At 44.4% G+C, this 22,068-nt stretch overlaps 1 protein-coding gene and 1 long non-coding RNA gene across 2 annotated transcripts in view; one reads left to right on the top strand and one right to left on the bottom strand.

The window, feature by feature from the left end:
• The window catches only part of LOC128851458 (uncharacterized), a 30,021-nt gene extending 22,604 nt beyond the window's left edge, over positions 1-7,417 (bottom strand). Inside the window, exons 1-2 of the long non-coding RNA XR_008448846.1 lie at positions 7,291-7,417; positions 6,918-7,002 (exon numbers count right to left, since the gene is read on the bottom strand). This is a non-coding gene — a long non-coding RNA (uncharacterized LOC128851458). The remainder of the gene's footprint in view (positions 1-6,917; positions 7,003-7,290) is intronic.
• An 8,114-nt stretch (positions 7,418-15,531) lies between these two features.
• On the top strand, positions 15,532-17,611 carry LOC128851277 (transcription factor SOX-17-like). Its single transcript, XM_054059066.1, has 2 exons — positions 15,532-15,919; positions 16,131-17,611. Exons 1-2 carry the CDS (start codon positions 15,622-15,624, stop codon positions 16,967-16,969), a joined length of 1,137 nt encoding a protein of 378 aa, XP_053915041.1. The 5' UTR covers positions 15,532-15,621; the 3' UTR covers positions 16,970-17,611.
• Positions 17,612-22,068: the final 4,457 nt, after the last annotated feature.

The raw sequence follows: 22,068 nt of genomic DNA, 5'->3' as shown, positions 1-22,068 counted from the left end.
CTTCACTGTCTTCACCTTCTTTTAACAATTTTTCTCATTATTAAAGATAAATTTTTCATAATGCACTTTAAGTTCGACATGATTTTTCTGTCTTGTTGGTGCATATTAATCTGCAGTGCATAACCAGGTAGTAACATGAAGACTATTATTTTGTCTCCTCTTCTCTGAGGAGAAAGATTGCTTCACAAGCTGTAGAGAACATTCATATCAATATAGCCCACTGTCATGGGGTTTTTCTTCTCTTTTCCTCTCAGCAACATTATCGAATGGTGTTCAAACTGTCATCTACAATTGCACTCCAAATATTTTTCTTCAGTACTACTTCTTACTTTTAAGTGCCTTATCTTTAACATAGATTATTCCTACCTCATTGAAATACCCTGCACTTGTCCATGTTGAATTTTATGCTATAATGTTTAGACCATTTGCGTAATTTTCAAGATAGTTTTAATTACAGTCTTGGTCTTGAAACTCCTTGATGACCCTCCTCACTTGCTGGAAGTTTGCGAGATTAATAAATATATGCCCTCTTCCATCAATCAGCTTCATTAAAAGTTTATTTCTACTAGTAGTTGATACATATCAATCTTCAGTCTATTTGTCCTTCCGTTTTTATAGCAAACCATTAACAATCTCAGATTCTCATCTTGCAAGTAAAATACTTACGAAAAAATTACAGTGGAAATTCTTCTCTGTGTAAGTTTAACTAAAAGAAAAAAGGTATATCTGAAACTTAGTGCAAGCAACACGTATGTCTAATGACTAAACTTTTATATAGGATCATATATAAATGAAGGAATCAAAATTTCTATGCAAATTATATACAATATCCTTATTGTATTATATTATATTATATCCTTATCATAAAAATGTAGTTGTTGTTTGGAAGGAGTAGTAGTGGCACTGTCCAGAGTTTAAAAATGCAAAATCAAAAAAATTCAACATTTTTTAAGGTTTTTTTTCCTACTTATCTTTAATAAACTATCTCAAATACCTAAGCTAAGAGCCTGAAATTAGGCAGTATGAAATCACTGTGTAGAAAAAAGAGTCAACAAAAATTACCCAATTTTGAATTTGACATATACTCATTCAGCACTATCAATACCTGTTTTTTATAAAAAGATAAAAACGTACTTACAAATGACCAAGATTTTTTTTAACTATCCAAATTTTAGTGTTTAGATGTATAAATTAATTTTGCAATATTAATATGTTTTTCCTAATAATTTTGTACCTTGTATATTTTGGCATCTGACAGAATTTATAAAAGGAATAATTACATCTGATTAATTTTGTTACTTATTACAGTAACTACATAAACTCATCTGACCATTATTTGCTACTTTTTTTTTCATGTAGTCAGTGATGTTGGTACCCATTTAAAATCAAACTTGTGCTCGCCATTGCACTTTTAGTAGTGAAAATAATGAAAGAAATAATGTAGACTCATAGTGGTAATGTGTACTATAAAATAAGTGCTGTTTTATATACAAATATAGCCGGTTTTGTTCTATCTGTATGACTTGCCACTGTTTGACTTGCCTCTGTTTTCTGGGATCAACGTGGAAAAAGGTAATTAATCTTAGAAGAAAGGAGAGTGAAGCTGCTGTTTCAGATTAGCTCTCAGAATGCACAGTAGAAGTGAGGGTTTAAACCCAGCTTGGGTTCCAAACCACTGATTCTCTTTCAGACCACTGATTTACCCTTTTCACTATAACTGACCATAATCAGTCTGTTATTCCTGATCTCCCTGACTAATCATCCTACCAAAGATGAATCTGCTAAAGAGCCCTAATAATGCTCCGGTTCCCCTGGCGTTTTAGCAGGAACATGGGAGAAAGGGAAACTGAAGGCAATGTATTTGGGTTTAGCACAGAACTGCACTTAAAACTGGAAAGGGAAAGGGAGAAGCACGTGATCCATGGCCTTTTCCTGTTCTCCTGCAACTTGAGATCAGTTGGTTAGAATAACTGTTTGTCCTGAGTTCCCAAAGGTAAAGAAGGGTGCTACCAATACTAAGACCCCTTTGTAAAGCATATATCGGATGAAAAATAGAATTGAAATTCCCTTTGTAGTGACATGGTATACACAAGCTCAGCTTGGAAAAAGTTTCAACTCTTTTTTTCAGAATGTCCTCAGTTACCAGGTAAGAATAGTAGGTAGTAGCCTGATAAACATGACTTTTAGTTGGTCATCCAGCATTGCAGTCACACAGGAACTCTCGAGGAGAGCTGTTTCTCCTTAATGTCTTGCTTTAGTTCTTGATACGATGGTTGTTCAAAATAATGTCCAATTTAGCTTGTGACAAAGGGTGAAGCTGCATCTATATATGTGATCTTGGTGTGCTGTCTCAGTTGTATGCCCTTCAGAGTCTTCTGAAATGGAAGTGCTGATCTTCCTCCTTCTTGGACAACACTTCTGTTTAGACATGCAGTTATTCCGTGGAAGTGGGATCTGGTCACAGCCTCTCCTAAAAAGATGGTTAAACACATCTAGAACTGCCGGGGTTTTTTTGGTTTGGTTGGGCTTTGTTCTTGTTGTTGTTCGGTTTTTTTAATAATTCTTTGCTGTGAAATTTATACAATTGATTTTGAACTGTGTAATTTCTGGAAAATTGCCTTAATGCTACTAACATTGCAACAAACTCTTTTTCTAAAATTCAAGCTGGTTGGCCGTTTCTTAAATTATTTTTAACAAAGCAGTGGATAATAATTGGCTCTTGAAAGAAAACTTCCCCTAGTAAATGTCTCATGCTTGTAAAGTTACTAGGATAGATTTATTGATTCTGGCTAGGAATTTAAAACATAACCTTGAACGCTTTGTGATCTTCCTAGCGATATGTCCAAATTATTTCTGGTACCACGTATTGTATTTAATTAATATTTTCATTTCATTTTCTTTCTGTAAAAACACTTGAAACTAAGTTATGTACTAAGATACATCACTGAAAAAATATTTTATTCAGAATATTTGTTATCAAATTTTGTCATACAAATATGTCTTTCTATTCATCTCTTATTTCAGTATTGCAGGATAGATATTGACCTACACTTCTATAAAAAACGACCTTAACATATGGCCGCTCTGTGGATGAGATCACATTAAATATATGGGAACCTATAAACCCTGCTTAAGTGGGTAAAGTTGAATAATAATCTCTGCTTTGTGAAAGCAGCCACTAATCAACAGTCTCTGTCCATAATATAATTTAATGTCCATTATAACTTTTATAATAATGGCTTTTTATTTCTAGTGAAATATACCTCTTAGGCAACTATACAGTTCAGTATTACACGTTATTTAAAGTTTTTGTAAGCAGTGCTATCGTAGCTTTCTAATCACTCATTGCTGCAACACTGTTAGTTTTTATTTGTAGTACTGTAAGAAGAAATGTGTTGTATATCTCAACACTATGGCTTTAATCCAATAAAGTCAACATGTGCAAGTGCACATGTAGCAAGCTGGAAAAGTGTTTCTGCAAGGGCTGTGCCAGGACTCCTCTGCTTCTCTTTGGGAGAGCATTGGAACATATATCACGGTACACTAGTTTTCAAATATAGATTTTGAATTTTTTTATTTACCCACAAGAAAGCTTGTGGGTAAAAATTAAAGGTGGAAGAACCAACGGGAACCTTGTGGTTGGTGTATACTACAGGCCGCCCAATCAAGGAGAGACAATAGATGAAGCCTTCTTCCTTCAGCTACAGGAGGCTTCGCGCTTGCACGCTCTCATCCCACTCAGGGACTTCAACCACCCAGACACATGCTGGAGAAGAAGCACAGCAGGCTGTAGGCAATCCAGGAGACTCCTGGAGTGCATCAAAGATAATTTCTTAGTCGAGCTAATAGATACCCCTACCCGAGGAGAAGCAATACTGGACCTTATGGTCACCAATACAAGCGAACTCATCAGTGACGTTAGGATCGGAGGCAGCCTGGGCTGCAGTGATCATGCACTGGTGGAATTCAAAATCCAGAGTGATATGGGACCGGTGAGGAGTATAGGCAAGACACTAAATTTCAGGAAAGCAGAATTCCAGGCAAGACACTCAATTTCAGGAAAGCACAATTCCAGCTCTTCAAGGAATTACTCTGTAGGACTTCCTGGGACATGGTCCTCTGAGACAAGGGAGTGGAACAGAGCTGGAAAATATTTAAGGAAGCCTTCCACAGGGTGCAAGAGTGCTCAGTCCCCGTATGCAGAAAATCAGGCAGGAAAGGGAAGAGATCGGTATGGCTGAGTCAAGACATGCTGGTAAAACTAAACAAGAAGAAGAAACGGCATAGGCAGTGCAAGCAGGGACAGGGAACCTGGGACATGTACAGAGACGCTGCCTGGTTGTGTAGGCAGGAAGGCAGAGGCACAGCTGGAACTGAACTTGACAAGAGAAGTAAAGACTAACAAGAAGGGCTTTTACAGGTACATCAATCAAAAGAGGAAGATCAAAGAGAATGTACCCTCACTGATGACTGGAAAAGGGGATCATCTATCAACAGATGAGGAGAAGGCTGAGGTGCTTAACAACCTTTTTGCCTCAGTCTTCACCAATAACTGCTCTCCTGGCCCCTCCTGGGTCATGAAACAGCAAGATGGTGACTTGGGGGTAGACCCCCTCCCACAGTAGAGAAGGATCAGGTTCACAAATACCTGAGGAACTTGAACACATATAAGTCCATGGGACCTGATGAGCTGCATCCCAGAGTCCTGAGGGAATTGGCAGATGTGGTTGCCAAGCCTCTCTCCGGGATATTTGAAAAGTCACAGCAGTCAGGAAAAGTCCCTGGTGACTGGAAGAAGGGTAACGCTGTGCCCATTTTTAAAAAGGGTAGAAAAGATGACCCTGAGAACTATTGACCTGTCAGCCTCACCTCTGTGCCTGGGAAAATCGTGGAACAGATCCTCCTAGAAGCTATGCTAAATCACATGGAGAGCAGGGAGGTGATTAATGGCAGCCAGCATGGCTTCACCGGGGGCAAGTCCTGTCTGACCAACTTGGTGGCTTTCTATGATCGGGTAAACCGACAGATGTGATCTATCTAGACATCTGTAAAGCCTTTGACATGGTCCCCCACAACATCCTTCTCTCTAAGTTGGAGAGATATGGATTTGATGGGTGGACGGTAAGGTGGATAAGAAACTGTTTGGATGGTCATATTCAAAGAGTAGTGGTCAACAGCTCAAAGTCGAGATGGATATCTGTGACAAGTGGTGTCCCTCAGGGGTCCATACTGGGACCAGTGCTGATCAACATCTTTATCAATAATATTGACAGCAAGATCAAGTGCACCCTCAGCAAGTTTGAGGATGACACCTCAATGAATGGTGTAGCTGCCACACTGGAAGGATGGGATGTCATCCAGAGGGACCAGGACAGACTGGAGAAGTGGGACTCTGAGAACTTCATGAGGTTCAACAAGGCCAAGTGTAAGGTCCTGCACTTGGGTTGGGGCAATCCCCATTTTCAGTACACAAAGGGGGGTGATGTGCTTGAGAGCAGCCCTGCAGAGAAGGACTTGGGGGTGCTGGTTGATGAGAAGCTTGACATGAGCTGGCAATGTGCACTCCCAGCCCAGAAGGCCAACTGTCCTGGGCTGCATCAAAAGAAGCATGGCCAGCAGGGTGAGGGAAGTGATTCTGTCCTTCTATTCCTCTCTTGTGAGACCTCATCTGGAATACTGTGTCCAGTTCTGGAATCCTCAACGTAAGAAAGATATGGAACTGTTGGAATGGGTCCAGAGGAAGGCTACAAAGATGATTGGAGGACTGGAGCACTTTCCCTATGAGGACAGGCTGAGAGAGTTGGAGTTGTTCAGCCTGGAGAAGAGAAGGCTCAGAGAAGATCTTATAGCAACCTTCCAGTATCCAAAGGGGGCCTACAGGAAAGCTGGGGAGGGGCTATTTCATAAAGGCTTGTGGGGACAGGACCAGGGGGAATTGGTGTAAACTGGAGAGGGACAGATTTAGACTGGACATTAGGAAGAATTTCTTCACTATGAGAGTGATGAGGCACTGGCACAGGTTGCCCGGGGAGGTTGTGGATGCTCCATCCATGGAGGTGTTCAAGGCCAGGTTGGATGGGGCCTTGGGCAGCCTGATCTAGTGGAATGTCCCTGCCCATGGCAGGGGGGTTGGAACTAGATAATCTTTAAGGTCCCCTCCGACCCTAACTATTCTATGATTCTATGAATTTTAACACCTCTCTTTTATTGAAAACATCTAGCAAGGCTAAAAATAGCTTCACAGATTTTTTTCTTTTTATAAGAAAATGATAATGCATGTTTATTAACCAATTGTAGGCAAATGAGCAGCAGCCATTTCTTTTGTTGTTGGAAATTTTGAAATGTTAAATTTGAAATTTCATTGGCTGAGCCAATGACATAAGTGATTTATAAACATATGCATAAGATTAATAAGAATATTATCAAATATTCTGTAAATTAATTGTTTAGTGGCAAAAAATACATGTTGAGTATTTCACTGCTTTGTGTGCCTAACAGTAAGAGTTCTCTTGAGACATAAGACTAAACTCTGTATTCATCTGTCAAAGGGATTCCCCAGATTCCATACTCATGCTTGTATGTAATTTAGTAACTGAATAACTTTGTCTTATCTTCTTGTTTCAATTTCAGATTAATTTCTTGCTCCTATAAAGTGAAGTCCTGATGGGCTAGTGTGTTGCTGGTGCTGTGTTCAGGTTCAATATCTAGCTAGGGAAAGCTGACGGACCAATGAGTCACCAATAATATGGAATCCTTCCAAAGACAGGTGATATACCCAACCTTAGTTCCATAAAAACATATTTAAATAAAACTGTGTTGACTGCATTTCAGAATGTTTCCAAAGCTACAAACTGAAAAGGAAATCCTAAGAATTAGTTTGAAATACTTCTTACAACTTATGTACAACCATCACTTACCCAGGCAAAATCTTCATTGCTTGGATTTTGCTGTTGAATTAGTCTGACAACTGGCAAAAAAATGTGCTGCTGCACAGTTGCAAACCTGAAAAAGAGATTTACACACACAGCCCAATAAAAGCTGCACCAATAGATTTACTTTTTATGGAAAGTTGATAACCAGTGTGGTTTGATTTTTAATGATCTCCAGTTCGTGTCTGTGTTGTGGCATCTACTGACTGCCAACTAGGAGTTTCTGAGAAAAGAAGGATGCTGAAGAAACGTATTCACCAGTAATTAAGGAAGAAACATGTGAAGAACAAACAAGACACTAAAAGCAAATGGAGTAACTTAATCATATTTCACAATATTGAAGGAAAAAAAGGGCAGATACCTGGAGGTATGCAGCTGTAGGCACGTGAAACACATCGTTGCTGATGTAACTTCACTACAAGGTTTTCCTGTTCCGATAGGCAGCAATGTAGTTTTACTGCTAAACGGATCTTCTGTTTAGCTGGCCTAAGATTAAAAACAAAACAAAAAAAAACCCAACTTTTGCAGCTCTGTTGGATTCTGAAAGCTGCCAAGAAACCTCTGTATTATGCCCTATTCCAAACATTGATTGTACATGCACAATCTGACCCTGGAAGAAGCTGCAGGTCCTTCTTGAACAGGACGTGTTCTGGTGTTAGCTTTGAGCTCAGACTTTTTTCTGTGCTTAGTTGCAATCCAAGATAGATCGCTAGAGTTTTTCAGTTAGACTTTAAGGAATATAGAGAATTATTAGCAAATTAGAAGGGTGGTTCTTTCTCTTGAGGTAAGATAAAGTGAGAAATGTCTTTCTTTGTAAAGTTTTTATTTTTCTATTGAAAAAGTAATACTTTTCTTGCAAGAACCTAGCTTAGAGTACTCAGTGGCAATATATCACAAATATAGTCTAGCAGTCACAAGAAGGCTACCTAGGACAATATAAAATGTTTACATCTGTCAGTGACATGCTGTAGATATACAACTGATTTCATTCAAAAATGTTCCATTTAAAAGGCAAATGTAACATCTTATTCATCAAAGGTCTTTTTGTGGTGCAGAAAGTATTTACAGCCTTGTATTTTCCTGTCCACGGTGTGTCTGCGTGGCTCCCTTAGCTAGCAACTGCTTTTCCCAGCAGCTGTAGAGTTTTCAGAGGGGTGGTTCTGAGGACCCAGCAGGTACCAGGCTGGCTGTACTACAGATGATGGCTTTTGGGGAAAATGGGCTCCCTCTGGTGAGTGGTTGAGTGGTTGTCAACTGAACTACCTACGTGTTTTGGCTTGTCTTAGTTCAGATTTTCTTTTTACATGAATAATCACAGCATTTGAGCACTCGCATGCACTGGCATATAAAGTATAGCTAGCAACTGTCAACACTCGTTTTCTTTGTTTCCTGAAGTGGCGTTGGTCTTGCAATAGCAAACTTTCAATTTCTCACTGATTGGAAGGGGAGGCCAGGAGACTGACTGCTGGAAACAGATGCCTATGGAAAGTTAGGTCTTACAATTGTGTAAGATAATTTTACTGTCCTTCAGTTCTAACCCTGGCCTTAGTAAATCACCAGAGTGGTTGATTAATATTTCTTAGGTGGTTTTCGGTTTATCCTATGCTGAGCGACTTATTAGCATTACTTTTTGCAGGATACTGGTCTGAAGAAAAAAGCACAAATACACTTTGCTTTTGTAGCAAGTATATTTGTACACATATAAACCCGGAAACTAAAGCTCTGTAGTCATCCACCTTGCTTCATTAATTCAAATCTCTCCAGGCTTTAATGGTAGAAGGCTATCACAGGCTGTACCTAGGTACTACATAAACTGACTCCTACAGAAGAATTGACTGAATTTTTAAAAAAACTGAAAAAGTCATTAAATTTATCATTGAAGCAAGATTTCTAAATCGAATATTCTTGAAATCTTTAAATCTCGAGCCCAGTTAAAGAGGTATCCTCTCTTAATAGAACTGGTAAACTGGAGATAGCTGTGTAGAAATTGCCTTAGATCTTGCGGGTTGTTTGCAGTAGGAGTGAGGATCTCTAGTTCTTGATCTAGCTACAGACTAAGTTTATTGAAATTCCTGGGTTGGGGTTTCTTTTTTTTTAAGTTTTCAGCTTGTGTGATAACTGCTCTCTCATCCTTTCAGCAAATACTCTTCAAAGGCTGTGTGAAGATAAAAAGGTGATGTTAAGGGGACAAAGGAGGAGGAGAGGGGACTTTTAGTTCTTAAATTTTATTCAAACAGAAGTAGACCAGGCAAGTGAAATAGATGTGACGGTCAAATCAAAAGCTAGATAATTCTAAACATATCTCAGGACCAAGTAATAATGGCTGGATCAAAAAAAAACTGTATTGCTCAACATAGCTTGGTAGTTTTTTCAAGCTTAGTTGTCCATTTTATTTAAAGTTTCTAATTGTCTTAGTCATGATCCCATGACCATGTTCAGTTGCCTTTTCTCACTGCTTAGTGGTAGCCAAAGGCGTTCAGAACATTGAATACTAATGGATTCTAAGCAGAGAAATTATAGACTTCATTGTGCCCTGTAAAGCAAACAGACGTCTGCCGTTGAAAGTGCTGCAAGTTTGATAGAAGGTATCAGAAACATGCTCAGATTGACTGCTTTGGATTTGGAAGATGTGCAGTTGTGTTTTTCTTATAATCTACAACTTCCTATGATGTTTCAATGGAACATTATTGGAATGTTAATTAATATTCAAATAATACATTAATATGACTGCATAATAAAATAATTCATTTGCAATTAAAATTTACTCTAAAAGTTAAGAGTATCCAAGAAACATAAACATCAGAAACACAAACACTTGCAGTTATCAAATAATGAAACCAAATTAATTTCCTAATACTCCCAACTGCCTGGTGCTTTTTTTCATAATTTATTTATCTGGATAAATGTCAGATGTCAAAAGTTATGGTACACTTAATCACTGAATATAATTGCAAAGATACAATGACAATTCAGAGCATTTCCAGTGGGGAAATTTTGAAATGACAGCTTTAAACAATATGATACAGTGATTAGCAAAATCAGCATCAAATTTTGTATTCATATATCTTGGTTATAAAGAATGCCCTTTTTGGTCACATAGGAGCAGCTATTTTTAACAAGATTACCACAACATTTACTATCTGAGAAGGAAAGGACAGCAATCACTTTTTTTTTCTGAATAAAAGTGCATTATATTGTCCATCGAGGAAAAAGGTTTTATTTATCTTGCTGAGGGTTCAAATCCATTCTTGATTTCTGTATGGTCCTTACTTGTTTGTCACTGCTGATTCATCAGAACTGCAAATGGTAAGCCGTTGATGTTTGGATTTACTAACCATCATCTAATAATTTTGTAAGTATCACTAACATACTTCTGCTACCCCTTATGCTAGCACGGCGTTATTTCCATATGCTACAATTCCAGACCATCTCTTCTGAAACTGTGAGTAACTGGTATGATGGAACAATAACTGCCCATCTCAGCTGCTTTCTCATTTATATAATGTAACAATTTTATTCTGTCTGAAGACAAAGGACTTTATGCTCTGAGATTATGGCAAAATATTTCTACCTACTAAAGGAAGCAATGCATAAATATGCACTACAAGACTCCGATGGCATATTATAAGATAGCACAGCCCATCTTCTAGAGAATGTCTTATTTACACTCATTCTTCTGGCCTTAATAAGGACTCTTTGAGAACCGATTGGTGACGAAGAAGAAATTTATTTCATTCCTATGTAACTGGGATGAGCTTTTTAATCGTATACTTACATGACTTGCATCTAGCACGTCAGAATAACTCTTACACAGGTGCAAGTTTGCAGTAGCTCTGCTGACATAAACTCAGCATAAATACAGAGGCTTGGCCAAATTCTTTAATCCAGTTCAGATCCCTGATCTTTTGGAGTGGCTCCAGCATTGTATAAAGTATTTTTTGGGGGGGGGGGGGGTGTTTCGTTTTGGGCTTTTTGTGACTTGCATATACTTAAGTATGGAAACTAACAGGATTTCTGTTCTTGGAAATTCAGGTGTAGGGAGGTACAATCCGGCCTCACCTATTGTGCTGCTTTGTGGTCCTATGCCACTCATTCTCAAATCAAAGAGCAGCGAAAGCATAATGAAGCTGGGAACTCCTTGAGTAGTCAAGCTGTTAGAATTTTATTGTTGGAATGCAACAAGTCTGCGATCTTAGCCTCATTATTTAATCTTTATATTAATCTTATTTATAAATCTTTATATTTAATATTTATATTTAATATTTATATATATAATCTTTATATTATTTAATCTTTATATTAAGGAGTAGATCAATTTATTAATGTAATAGATGGTGAGCCTTGGAACTGGATTATGTTTTTAGCAGTTTGAGGAAAGTGCCATTTCTAGGCTTCCTTTCAATGTCGTTTAAATCGAGTAGCATTTACCATTGTCTTCATTGGAATTTGTTTGGCTCCACGTATTATCTACCTGGAATAGATATTGCAGAAGCACCTAGCACTGGTGTTAGTTAAACATGGCATTTCCCGTTGATTCCCATACATCTGATTTACGGCTTGAGACGGGGGCAGGAAAGGCGCTACAGCTCCATTAAAGCCAAGCCCAAGCAATCCCGTGGGCAGCAGAGTTAACTCCTTCCTAGGAGAAAGCGCGGTGGAGGCTCTGTCCCGCACCTCGGGTCCTCCAGAACGAGCACCGCCAGAACAAAGCATTAATTCAAACCTTCATTAGCTTTATAGAAACACCATTTCCTTTAGACAAGGAATTTTTCTGACTGTCCCTCAGTGTACTAACACAGGAGTGCTATATGCCACTATGTGGCTGGAAGAACGACAGATGGCGAGAAGTATCTATTTGTATGTGTATAAATTACGCGTCTCCCAGCGCTGAGAAGAAAGGATGAGCGAAACGAGAAGGTTACCCAGGGCTCTCCCTCCTCCTCTGCGCTCGTCAGGCTCAGGACTGCTCCTGGCGAAAGGAGTCAACAGCTGCTGGGTCCCGGGGCTCTTACCTCTGAGGTGGAAGTCGCGCACATCCCTCTCCCCGCGCAGGATACCCTTCAGTCCTAAAAAAAAGGCGGTGTCACGGTTGCTTAACACACAGCAAAGCGGCAGCGCAGGGCTGCGGGCAGGGACCGTGCTGTTCCCCCAGCCCGTCCGTCCCCGGCAGCTGCCGAGCTCGCTGCGTTTCCCCTGAAGGGGCTCCGCTCTGCCTGCAGGGAGATTTTTGTTTGGTGTTTGGGTGTATTTGCTAGAAAGCAATTTGCAGATTAAACTGACGTAGGAGGCGAAGAAGTAACTTTTTAAACGTCGGGGACTATTGCTTTCCTGTCAAGTAGCTAACGCTGTTTCTATAGTTATACGTAGAATTTCTGAAAAGGACACCTTTCCCTTTATTTTTGTTGTGTTTTTTTAATTATTTTTTTTTTCCCCTCCCATAGCGGGTCGTTCCTGACATGGCTCTCTGCCACCCACACACTTTCCTAACGCAAATTCCTAAAAAGTCTTGATTGGGGGAGATTTCTTGCACTCTATGCCGGGTTGCCGGGCTGGTCTGCTTTCGTTTAGTGGGTTTGAAACTGCTTTAAAGAGGCAAAACGCGTTGCCTTTAAACACACACTAAAAAAAAAAAAAAAAAAAAAAAGGCTCTTGTCTTGAGAAACTGCTCGATTTGCAGGAAACCCTCCGGATGTTTGCTGCTTTTCATGTGGCATTTGTGGTCGGCTCTGATAACGGTGGGAGCACCACTTCCAACACCGCATTCTGTAATGGACCCGAAATAGAAACACATCTCTCGCCGGAGGATCCCCGCTCCGCGCCCCCGCGCTGTGTACCGGCGGGTTTAAAAGGTCAATAAATCAGAAGGATGAACTCTCGGCGGCATTGTTAGGTTGGGAAAGTTAACGAATGACCCCAGGAGTCGTGCGACCACGAAGGTTGCAGGAGCGTCGGAAGAAGCTCTTTAGTAAGAGCTTCAGGGAAGGGAGGTAGGAGCAGAGAGGACAACTTGAGCCATAGTCTGTGCTGTAAAGTTACAATCCTAAAGTACCTAAACAGTCAAAACGCAGAAAGCGAGAAAAAAAGGTGAGATAATCTACTTATGATGCCAGGGGCACTGAAAAGGTCACAAACTGCCAACATTTTCTGTACAAACCAGGGAGCTTTTACTTTCTCGGCTTAGATTCAAAACACACCATTCTTTCTTTGATCCCAGATCAATGAGCTGTAGAAACAGTTTGCACAAATCTCCCAAACAAAGTCAGCGGCAGTTTGCTTAGTTTATTACCTCATGTTCATTATATAGAAAAACATTTTCTTTTCTGCTGGAAGTGACAACCTCAAAATTTCCGCAAAGTGTATTTGTCAGCAGTCCCTCTACTCGTTGAACGGTTTCAGCGCAAGCTCTTGCAGGATTTGTTCCCTTGACTGACGAAAATGTTTCTACTAAATAGAGTAAAGGGGACGCTTTGTCGTTTTAACGAGATCAGCTCGTATAAAAAGGTAATACTCTCTCCTGCGCGTTAAACCCCTCGGCGCTCGGTTCTCCCTGAGCCAGCGATACGGCTTGAGCTGGGAACTGGTGTGGGAGTCGCTGGAAATCACAGGCTTCGTTAAGGCAGTGCATTGTTGCCTTCTTGATTTTTGTTTTGCTAGGAAATTACCTCGCTTTCTCCCCTCAGCGAAGTGTTCTCTTCTCTGCGGTGAAAGATACAGACACTTTCCTTCTGCCTGACTTTGTTTCAGATACGATTCGAATCCTGTTTAATTCCGAATCGTCTCTGGGTATCATCCGTTCTTCAGTGCGTGACCTGTCCCCGGGCAGCTGGCCTAGGATTAAGGTCTCTGTGCCCTAGCACGTCGCGTCGGGAATGTCACAACCTCAGCCATAAAAATAAAGTCAATGGCACACCAACCTTAGAAAGGTACGCCCTAAGGTAGCGTAGTCCCAGGGGCACTGGACTGAAAACGAGCGAAAAAGCACTTAATTCCTAAGGAGCATTCCAATTCTGTGATGACGATCTGCTTTCCAAGGGGAAACCGTCCCGATGCACCTCTTTTACAATCAATTGTAAATGCATTACGCTTTTGCAAGAATGGCATTATTATATATTAGTATGAGATCAGTGTACACATACATACGTGCAGGAACATTGCTTTCACCTCCGCTGCTTTTTTGCAGCATCTGACACAAGGAAGAAAAGCAGAGCTCTTTGAATCGCAGCCTCGTGGCGTTGGACAGGCTCCTGGGTTTGAACGGCGGGGGCCTAAAACCTTGTCTCTGCTTGGTTTTAGGCAGACACTAGTCTTTCGGGGACAGTTTCGACTCCTCGCAATAGGGATAAATATAAGATACCATTAGTCTGGAAATACATTACTTGCTTATAGTCTCTAACAAACAGAGGGGAGCGGAAAGACGTGCCCCAAGAACTACCTTTCCCGGTCTTAGTCTTGGGCAGTTACAGCTCTCCACTGCGTTTTCTTCATTTTAGAGTATCCACTGGCTATCAAGTGTAAAGGAACAGGTTTTGTGTTGCACGAAAACAGGAAATACAATATCAGGAGAAGTTAATAGTGATGTCGGCTTCATTCATTTAATTTCAGTGAGAATACTTACAATATTGGTTTATTTGATCGAAGTGGTTACCCAAACAAAGGTGTCCTTCACCAAATAAACCTCTTTGATCTTCAGTTTGAAGTTCAGCGCTTTCCCAAATAAGCATTGATGCATTTAATAGCACCACATAACAATGCAAATATTAATCAGAGCGACCGTGAAAACGGCGTGTTTTACAGTAGTTTGTATGCCAAAGAAGAACATGTACGGTGGTGAGATAGAATTTTTGTTTTTTCTGCAAGTGATGGGCTTTTTACAAATATCTGTTTGTATTTACAGTTCATTTATTCAGGCAAATCAGAGAAATCTCGAACAAAGTAATGCAACAAGCCATGCATACTTCGAAGCTCAACTTAAATCATAACTGATTTAAAGTTATAAAGCCATATACAATATATATTTGCGCGTTTGGCAGATACTGAATAACTTTATTACGAAGTATGAAAAAAGTGGGTTAGGATATATATCATAAGCTTTACTGAGCATTCAGTATCCTCATATCTCAAGCAATTTCCATCTTTCCTGGGCTTGCGAGGCAAAATACGCTAAGGTGTCATTAGGAGGTAGGAGGCTGAAGTGGGAGACAGCGCTGACGACTTGGCTTATTCTTCCCAAATAACTTTCCAAGTTTGCCTACAGAAGAAGCCCCTTGCATCTCTCCGGGTGTAATAGGGTGTCTAGGAGATAATCTGTCCCTTCCACCTCTTGCGCGCCTCCTCCGGAGAGGGTTGTTTGGACGGTTTCTGCTGCCATTGCGGGGAGCAGGGACGGAGCCCGAGGGTCACTTAGGAACGCGCTCTCAGTTCCCTTGAATGCACCGCGGGGGGGGGGAGGGCAGAGCTTCCCGAGCTGGAGCCCGCGATCTCCTCGGGGGCCGGGCCGGGAGGAGCCGCGGGGCCGCCCCGCGCCACAGCGGGAGCCGCCGCCGTCCCGCGCCGCGCCCGCCCCCGCGGCCCCATTGGCCGCGCCGCAGCTGAAATAGGGCCGGGCGCGGGCGGCCGCCAGCAGCGAGCGGGGCCCGAGCGCCGAGCCCGTCCCGCGGCCCCGCCGGAGCGCTCGGCCTCGGCGCGCCCCGAGATGAGCAGCCCCGATGCGGGCTACGCCAGCAGCGACGACCAGGCGCAGGGGCGGTGCTCGCTGCCCATCATGATGCCGGCCGTGGGCCCCTGCCCGTGGGCAGGGTCGCTGAGCCCGCGGGGCGAGGGGAAGGCGAAGAGCGAGGCGGCGCCGTCGGGGGCGGCGGGCGGGCGGAGCAAGAGCGAGGCGCGGATCCGCCGGCCCATGAACGCCTTCATGGTGTGGGCGAAGGACGAGCGCAAGCGGCTGGCGCAGCAGAACCCGGACCTGCACAACGCCGAGCTCAGCAAGATGCTGGGTGAGCGCGGGGGCGGCGGTCCCGTCGGGGGGGGGGGGGGTCCCGTCGGGCGGGCAGCGGGGCCGGGAGGGCGCCGGGGGCCCCGTCGGGCGGCTGCAGGGACCGGAGCCCCGGGGACCGGGTGGCGGGCGCGGGTGCCGGTGGGCGAGGAAGGGCAGCCCGGGCGGGTGTGGCGGCGCGGTCTGCGGTCTGACGGCGTCTGTGCGCGCAGGTAAATCGTGGAAGGCGCTGTCGCTGTCGGAGAAGCGGCCGTTCGTGGAGGAGGCGGAGCGGCTGCGGGTGCAGCACATGCAGGACCACCCCAACTACAAGTACCGCCCGCGGCGCCGGAAGCAGGTGAAGCGGCTGAAGCGGGTGGAGAGCGGCTTCGTGCAGCACGGGCTGGCGGAGGCGGCGGCGGCCGGTCTGGGCGGCGAGGTCGGCGTCAGGATGTGCGCGGAGGGGCTGGGGCCGCCCTACGGCGAGCAGGGCTACGCGTCGAGCCAGTACCGGGAGCGCCCGCCGCCGGGCGCCGCCTTCGACGGGTACGGTCTGCCCACGCCGGACCCGTCGCCGCTGGACGCGGCGGAGAGCGAGGCGCCGTTCCTGGCGGCGGGGCTGCGGGAGGAGTGCGCGCTGGCGCCCTACGGCTACGCTCCGCACGCGGCGGCCGAGTACCCGGCGGCGGGCGAGGGTCCGGGCGGGTCGCTGCAGGCGCTGCTGGGCTGCCCGGCGCCGCCGCACGCCTACTACGGGCAGGCATGCCAGCCGCCGGGCCCGGGGCGCGGGCCGCCGCCGCTGCCGCCGCCGGGGGCGCTCGGGCAGCCGTCGCCCCCGCCCGAGGCGGCGCCGTGCCGGGAGCCGCTGGAGCACTTGCCGCAGGAGGAGCTGCTGGGCGACGTGGACCGCGCCGAGTTCGAGCAGTACCTGCGCTTCGCCTGCAAGCCCGAGCTGGGGCTGCCCTTCGCGGGCCACGACGCCGCCGGGCTGCCCGAGGGCGCGGCGCCGCTCTCCTCGGCCGTGTCGGACGCCAGCAGCGCCGTCTACTACTGCGGCTACCCCGGCGTGTGAGGGACCGGCCGCGCACGGACGGACTGCCGGGGGGCGCCCGCCCCGCTCCTATTTATCTAATTTATTGGAGTCTTGAGAACTGACCGGGTTGCCGTGACCTGCTCGAGGTTTAGGAGGAGACACGCCGTCTGACCGTCCACCTGCGGCAGGTGTTGCCATCGCTGTCCGGCGGTGACTCGTAAAACTGTTCCTGCTGTGGAATCGTGATCCTTTTTACCCACGTGGGAAACTATTTCTGGGATCTTGTTAGAGATCCGTGTGCTTTTGTAATTTGTACAGAGTGCTCGTTTTTATATGTTGGATTTGTACAGAATAATTTTGCACTTTTACAAATAAACAGAAAATAATAAAACTTGTCGCTGATATCTCCTGGAAGAGAAATTATCGTCCTTTGTAATCCATTATTATTTCTTTTTTAAGTACTTTTACTAATGTCACTTACACCGAGCAATAGATCCTCTCACCCCTTCTGTAGACACAGCCTTCTTCCTTCTCTTTTGCTCAACGTAGAAACAAATTTTAAGCGTTCAGAAACTGTCTACCCCACGCTGTTCTTTAATTTGTTGTATATTCGCTTTTTGTTTACTTTATTGGTGGTTTTTTAGACTTTTAAGTAATATGACTGAAAAAAAAGAAAAAAAAAAAAAAAAAGAAAGGCGACCTATTTTATGTCTGACGTGTAAAAAGGCTCTAAGATAGCTCTCGACCCAAACGGGTTAAGGACTTGGATCTGGTTTTAGTGCAATCGTGGACACATTGGATGTCATTAAGAATAGCGCCTGGTTGAAATGGACCGATAAACGCTAGTTAAAGCACTTCCCCGGAGAGAATGCCTCTCCTGTCTCAGCAGCTGCGCCGGGGAAGGAGACGGGGAACGGGGGACGAGGGTATCAGATCTTCTCTGGGGAGAACAGGAGCAGTTAAAAGGGGTTCAAAGTAGGTGAAAAACTTCGATACGAGCCTCTGATAGGGGAGGCTGTTCTGGAGCAGCCTGCTGGGGCACCCAGCCACGGCGGCACGTCAGAGAATCTTCCTTTCCTAAAGAGATTCCTTATACTATATAATCGCCACTCTAGATAGAAATATCTTTGTGATTGACAAATATGCGCCTTCCAGTTAAATTTTCATGGGAAAAAAAGGGCGTTTTCATTTAGATGGTAGGACTGAGTCCAGCTGCCGAGTGGAACTGATAAATTCATTATGTTTTATTACTTAAATAGGAGGAAGGGGGGGGAACAGTCATCTGGGTCGTTTGCTTCCGAAGATAAAGCTGTGGAACTGAGCCCTGGGGAGGAGGGGACCAAGGCCGAGGTGGCAGACTTGCCCACTGATTAACCGGTCTTTCACGAGGACGGGAAAGTAAATGGGGTCTGTTTTCAAACTATATTTAAAGAGGCTTATGTTTATACCTGCTAAAGATAAAACAGTGTACACAGACCCAGATGCAAACTGCCTTGATCGGTGAGTTTCGACCACAGCCTCGTTGGCAAAAATTGACTATGTAATTGCATACTATTGGTGCATCTGGAAATAAAATGAGTTCAAACTTTTAGTATTCCGTGAAATACACTACTCTCTAGTTTCTTAACCTTCCCATTTTACTTTTCAATCAGTCTTCAGGTTTCTTAGGTATACTTAAAATACCCACCCTGCTTCTCTCTCCCACTCCTTTTCCACGTGTGCAGGAGAAAAATGATGTATTCCTGAGTGAAGTGAGACCTCAGGGCAGAGACATTAAGTGTCTTATTTGTATTTTAATTTGGAAAGATTCGTAACGTGTTCCTAAGCATACATATGTATACCCAGTAAAGAAATATGCATGAAAAATGATAGGTTTGTACTGCGCGAGTTTTCGTTTTATTACATGTTTTCAACCTACAAGATCAAACTAAATGAGTTTTGCCCTTTTCACCCATGTTCACTGCTTTCTGGAGTAAAACGACAGTACTTGCTCTTGGCAATAAATCATTATTATGCTTTTGATAAATTTGGCAACTATTTCTTGTCATTTTTAAATTAGGTGCAGGTCTTAATCCCCTCCTCTCTCCTTCACCCCAACTAGCCAGGCAGTTGAAAGCTGAAGTGAACATGAAATTGTAAATGGGTTCATGACAAAGGTGCAAAACCATCTACTTACTTGCCGGAAGCGACGGGCAATAAGTTGCGTTAAATAAATATAGATATATTTTTAAAAGATCGGCCAGCATAGCAGTCCTGGATGCCAAACAGTGTGTGGTGATGGTGTATAGGCAGATCTTACAGCAACCCATTGCATACTGCTTTTTCAGGCTCAAATCTAAGGAACATGGTTTTCCTTTATGCATCCAGATGTGTAGCTTTCCCTCCTTCCTCCCTACCCTCTCGCCCCTTCCTGTGGGAAGAATTGCCTGAATCTTCTTCAATATGTCTAATATATAGCAAGCTTATGCACTTACAATATACTTAGAGCAAATTTTCTAACGCTCGCTTCAAGCCCTGTTTTCCATAAAGCATGTCTTAGCTTCCCGCTTCTAAATGACATACACCCAAATCTGTCCCGTAGCCCTTTTGAAAACATTAAATCTTCCTCAAGTCCCATGAGTGCCTGTGACAAGTGAGTATTAAAACAGGGACCCAAACGTGATCGATTAAATCATTTTCACAAGTGTTTTCCGTGGCACAGTTCTGGCAGTTCCCAGGCCGCTACCTGCCTCGGGAGGCTGTGGGGAAGGCTGCAAGTACCTGCCCCAGACCTAGGTGACCCTTGTCACTCTGCTCCACTTTTCACCAGAGTCAGGATATGCCACTGCCACCCTGTTTCGGGCACTGCACCCAAGGCAGTTCCCTTCCTGGAAACTGCATTTGCTCTTAGCAGTTCTGTTTTACTCCAAAAAGTAAGCAAAAAAAAAGACAGGATGATATCTTTAAACACTTCTCTAACCTTGCCAAAACAGCCACTCTCCAGTTAAACAGCGGCATTTAGCAGGGCAGCGCCTTCAGGTCCCTTCCCAGGGGACAGTGAGTGCTCTCTGCAGCTCATGCAGGACACTTGTGACCAGAAGTTGTTCAACTCTTTGTTTTGTGGGTTTGTTTTGGTTTGATCTTTGTTGTTGTTGTTTTTCCTGTCTCACCAATTCGTCAGTTTTCAAGAGGTCCATAGTTGGACCTCGATTTTTCCTGACACAGACGAGCTCCTTGTGTGGTTGTTACACTGCAGTCGGAAAGGGCTGAGTTTGTGTGTGTGCGGGTGCGTGTTCATGTGCGCACACGCTCTCTTCCTTAAATGTAGTAAGGCAAGCAGGCCTAACCTGAGAGAAAGAGACTTCAGACAAAGATGCTGAATTAAAACCAGCTCAATGTTCATCTAACACAGGGCGAGTGATGCAGAAAAGTCAGAACGGGAGAATAAAAACTCACTGGTGGAGAAGAGCTGGGAGTGAAAATGTCAGGAAGCGAGGTCTTGTGCTCTCAAAAACTCCCGACACTCGCTTGTCGGCTTTCTATCCGTTTCTGGTACCTGTATGCTTTGCAAACTGGACGGAAAATAATCTGTAAAAGGCATTAGCTGTAAAACTGCTGCAGAATTTCTCTTTATAGACAAGTTGCACTTATTTACCTGGCGGCTTTATTCTTGTTTTGGACTAAACACCTCCCCGCTGTTTAAATTGCCTGTGAAAGACAGCAAAACCCCCCAATTTTATCATGCCTGCCAAGGAAGGGGCACCAACAGCCACACCGGAGCGGGCACCGGCCCAGCAGCAGGGGGACACAGGCGACAGCGGCAGGTCCTTTGCAACTAATGGAAGGGAGCTGTGTAGGGTTCCCAACGGACAATTTAGCGTCCTTGCCCGCCCGTGTCCCCCGAGGCTCTGCTGCAGCCCATGGGGAGATCCCGCTGCGCGCCCGGGGCTTCGCCGCTCCGAGCCTCTCGCGGTCCTCCGGGATGCGCTTTCCCGGCTGCCAAACTCGGTTACAATCGCCCAACTATCCAGACGGGACAGAAAAACACTGCAAATATCTCCTTTTGTCCTTTACTTAGATGTTAGCGTGCACCAGGCCTGACAATGGCTAACGAGCCCTGTATAGCTGCACCAACAACGTGCTTTAGGACCAGGACCGTGAAATCCAGTACCTGCATACCCACATTCGCTTAACGCTAAACAGACAAGTAATGCGATCACTGATTACATGCCTGTGAGATCAGAGCTCGATGGCCATGCTTCAGGTTCCTGTCTACAAAAAGAGGACAGTTTATTTCACCGAGTGCTTGAATAGGGTCTCTTAGATGCGGCAACTGTCTCTGCATCCAACCCAGTGCACTGACCCACCAGGGCCTCTCTCACGCTGCTCCTTCACAATACTGTTTTTGCACCCTGAATGATGCGTACTTGTCGCACCCTGAATGATGTGCTCAGGAGCCCACGGGAGGTCCGTAGCACAGAGAGATTTCAACTAAGATGTGAATCCCTTCCAGAACAAGTGCTATGTAATTCTCCTTGTTCCTATTAACGTCTGGGCGATTTCTCTCTAGTTTGGATGCTGCTGAATCCATCCTCGGTTTTATTCTTTGGGCAGGAAAAAAGTCCCAAAGCCCACACCTTCAGAGGAGAGGAAAAGAGAAAAAGAAAAAAAAAAAAAAAGAGAAAAGAAAATTCTCGCCATCGGGAGTGATCAGTTTCTACCCCGTAAAACGATCGGTTATGAACACGTGTAGGAAAAGGGTACGTTACTTGTTTCCTCTGCCTGCACTGAGGGGTGCAGAGCCGCCCGGCCCCTGCTGCTGTCCACGCTGAAGATCCCTTCTTATCCGGGATTGCAGTGTCCCATAGGCGCATGTGGAGTTCCGAGGACGAAGACCGCGCGCAGATAGAGGGTTATATTTTTTCCGAAACTGGTTTCAACACCGCCCTTTTTTGAGGAGTATGCGATTCATTTACAGTCGCTCCTAACGTCCTTTCTGCATGCTGCTGCATCTCCTTTTCTGACACTCCGAAACACGTCCTCAGGGGAGCTGCTAATGGCGATGATGACCTGTAGAACCGCTTTATGGGACAAGCCCTCTAACCTCACGCTGTCAGGTCTTTCGGTGCCGTGAAGGAATTGCATGATGTGATCCCAGC

Source organism: Cuculus canorus, chromosome 2 (assembly GCF_017976375.1).
Source record: "Cuculus canorus isolate bCucCan1 chromosome 2, bCucCan1.pri, whole genome shotgun sequence".
Classification (NCBI taxonomy): Eukaryota; Metazoa; Chordata; class Aves; order Cuculiformes; family Cuculidae; genus Cuculus; species Cuculus canorus.
The sequence above is the reverse complement of the archived record's forward strand: the minus strand, read 5'-3'. Positions and strand labels throughout refer to the sequence as shown.

What these genes read in the sequence shown, in the direction of transcription:
- LOC128851277 (XM_054059066.1), top strand. Translation starts at nt 15,622, where the DNA reads ATGAGCAGCCCCGATGCGGGCTACGCCAGCAGCGACGACCAGGCGCAG. An exon ending in CGAGCTCAGCAAGATGCTGG is followed by an intron (nt 15,920 to 16,130) that starts GTGAGCGCGGGG and finishes CTGTGCGCGCAG; the next exon opens with GTAAATCGTGGAAGGCGCTG.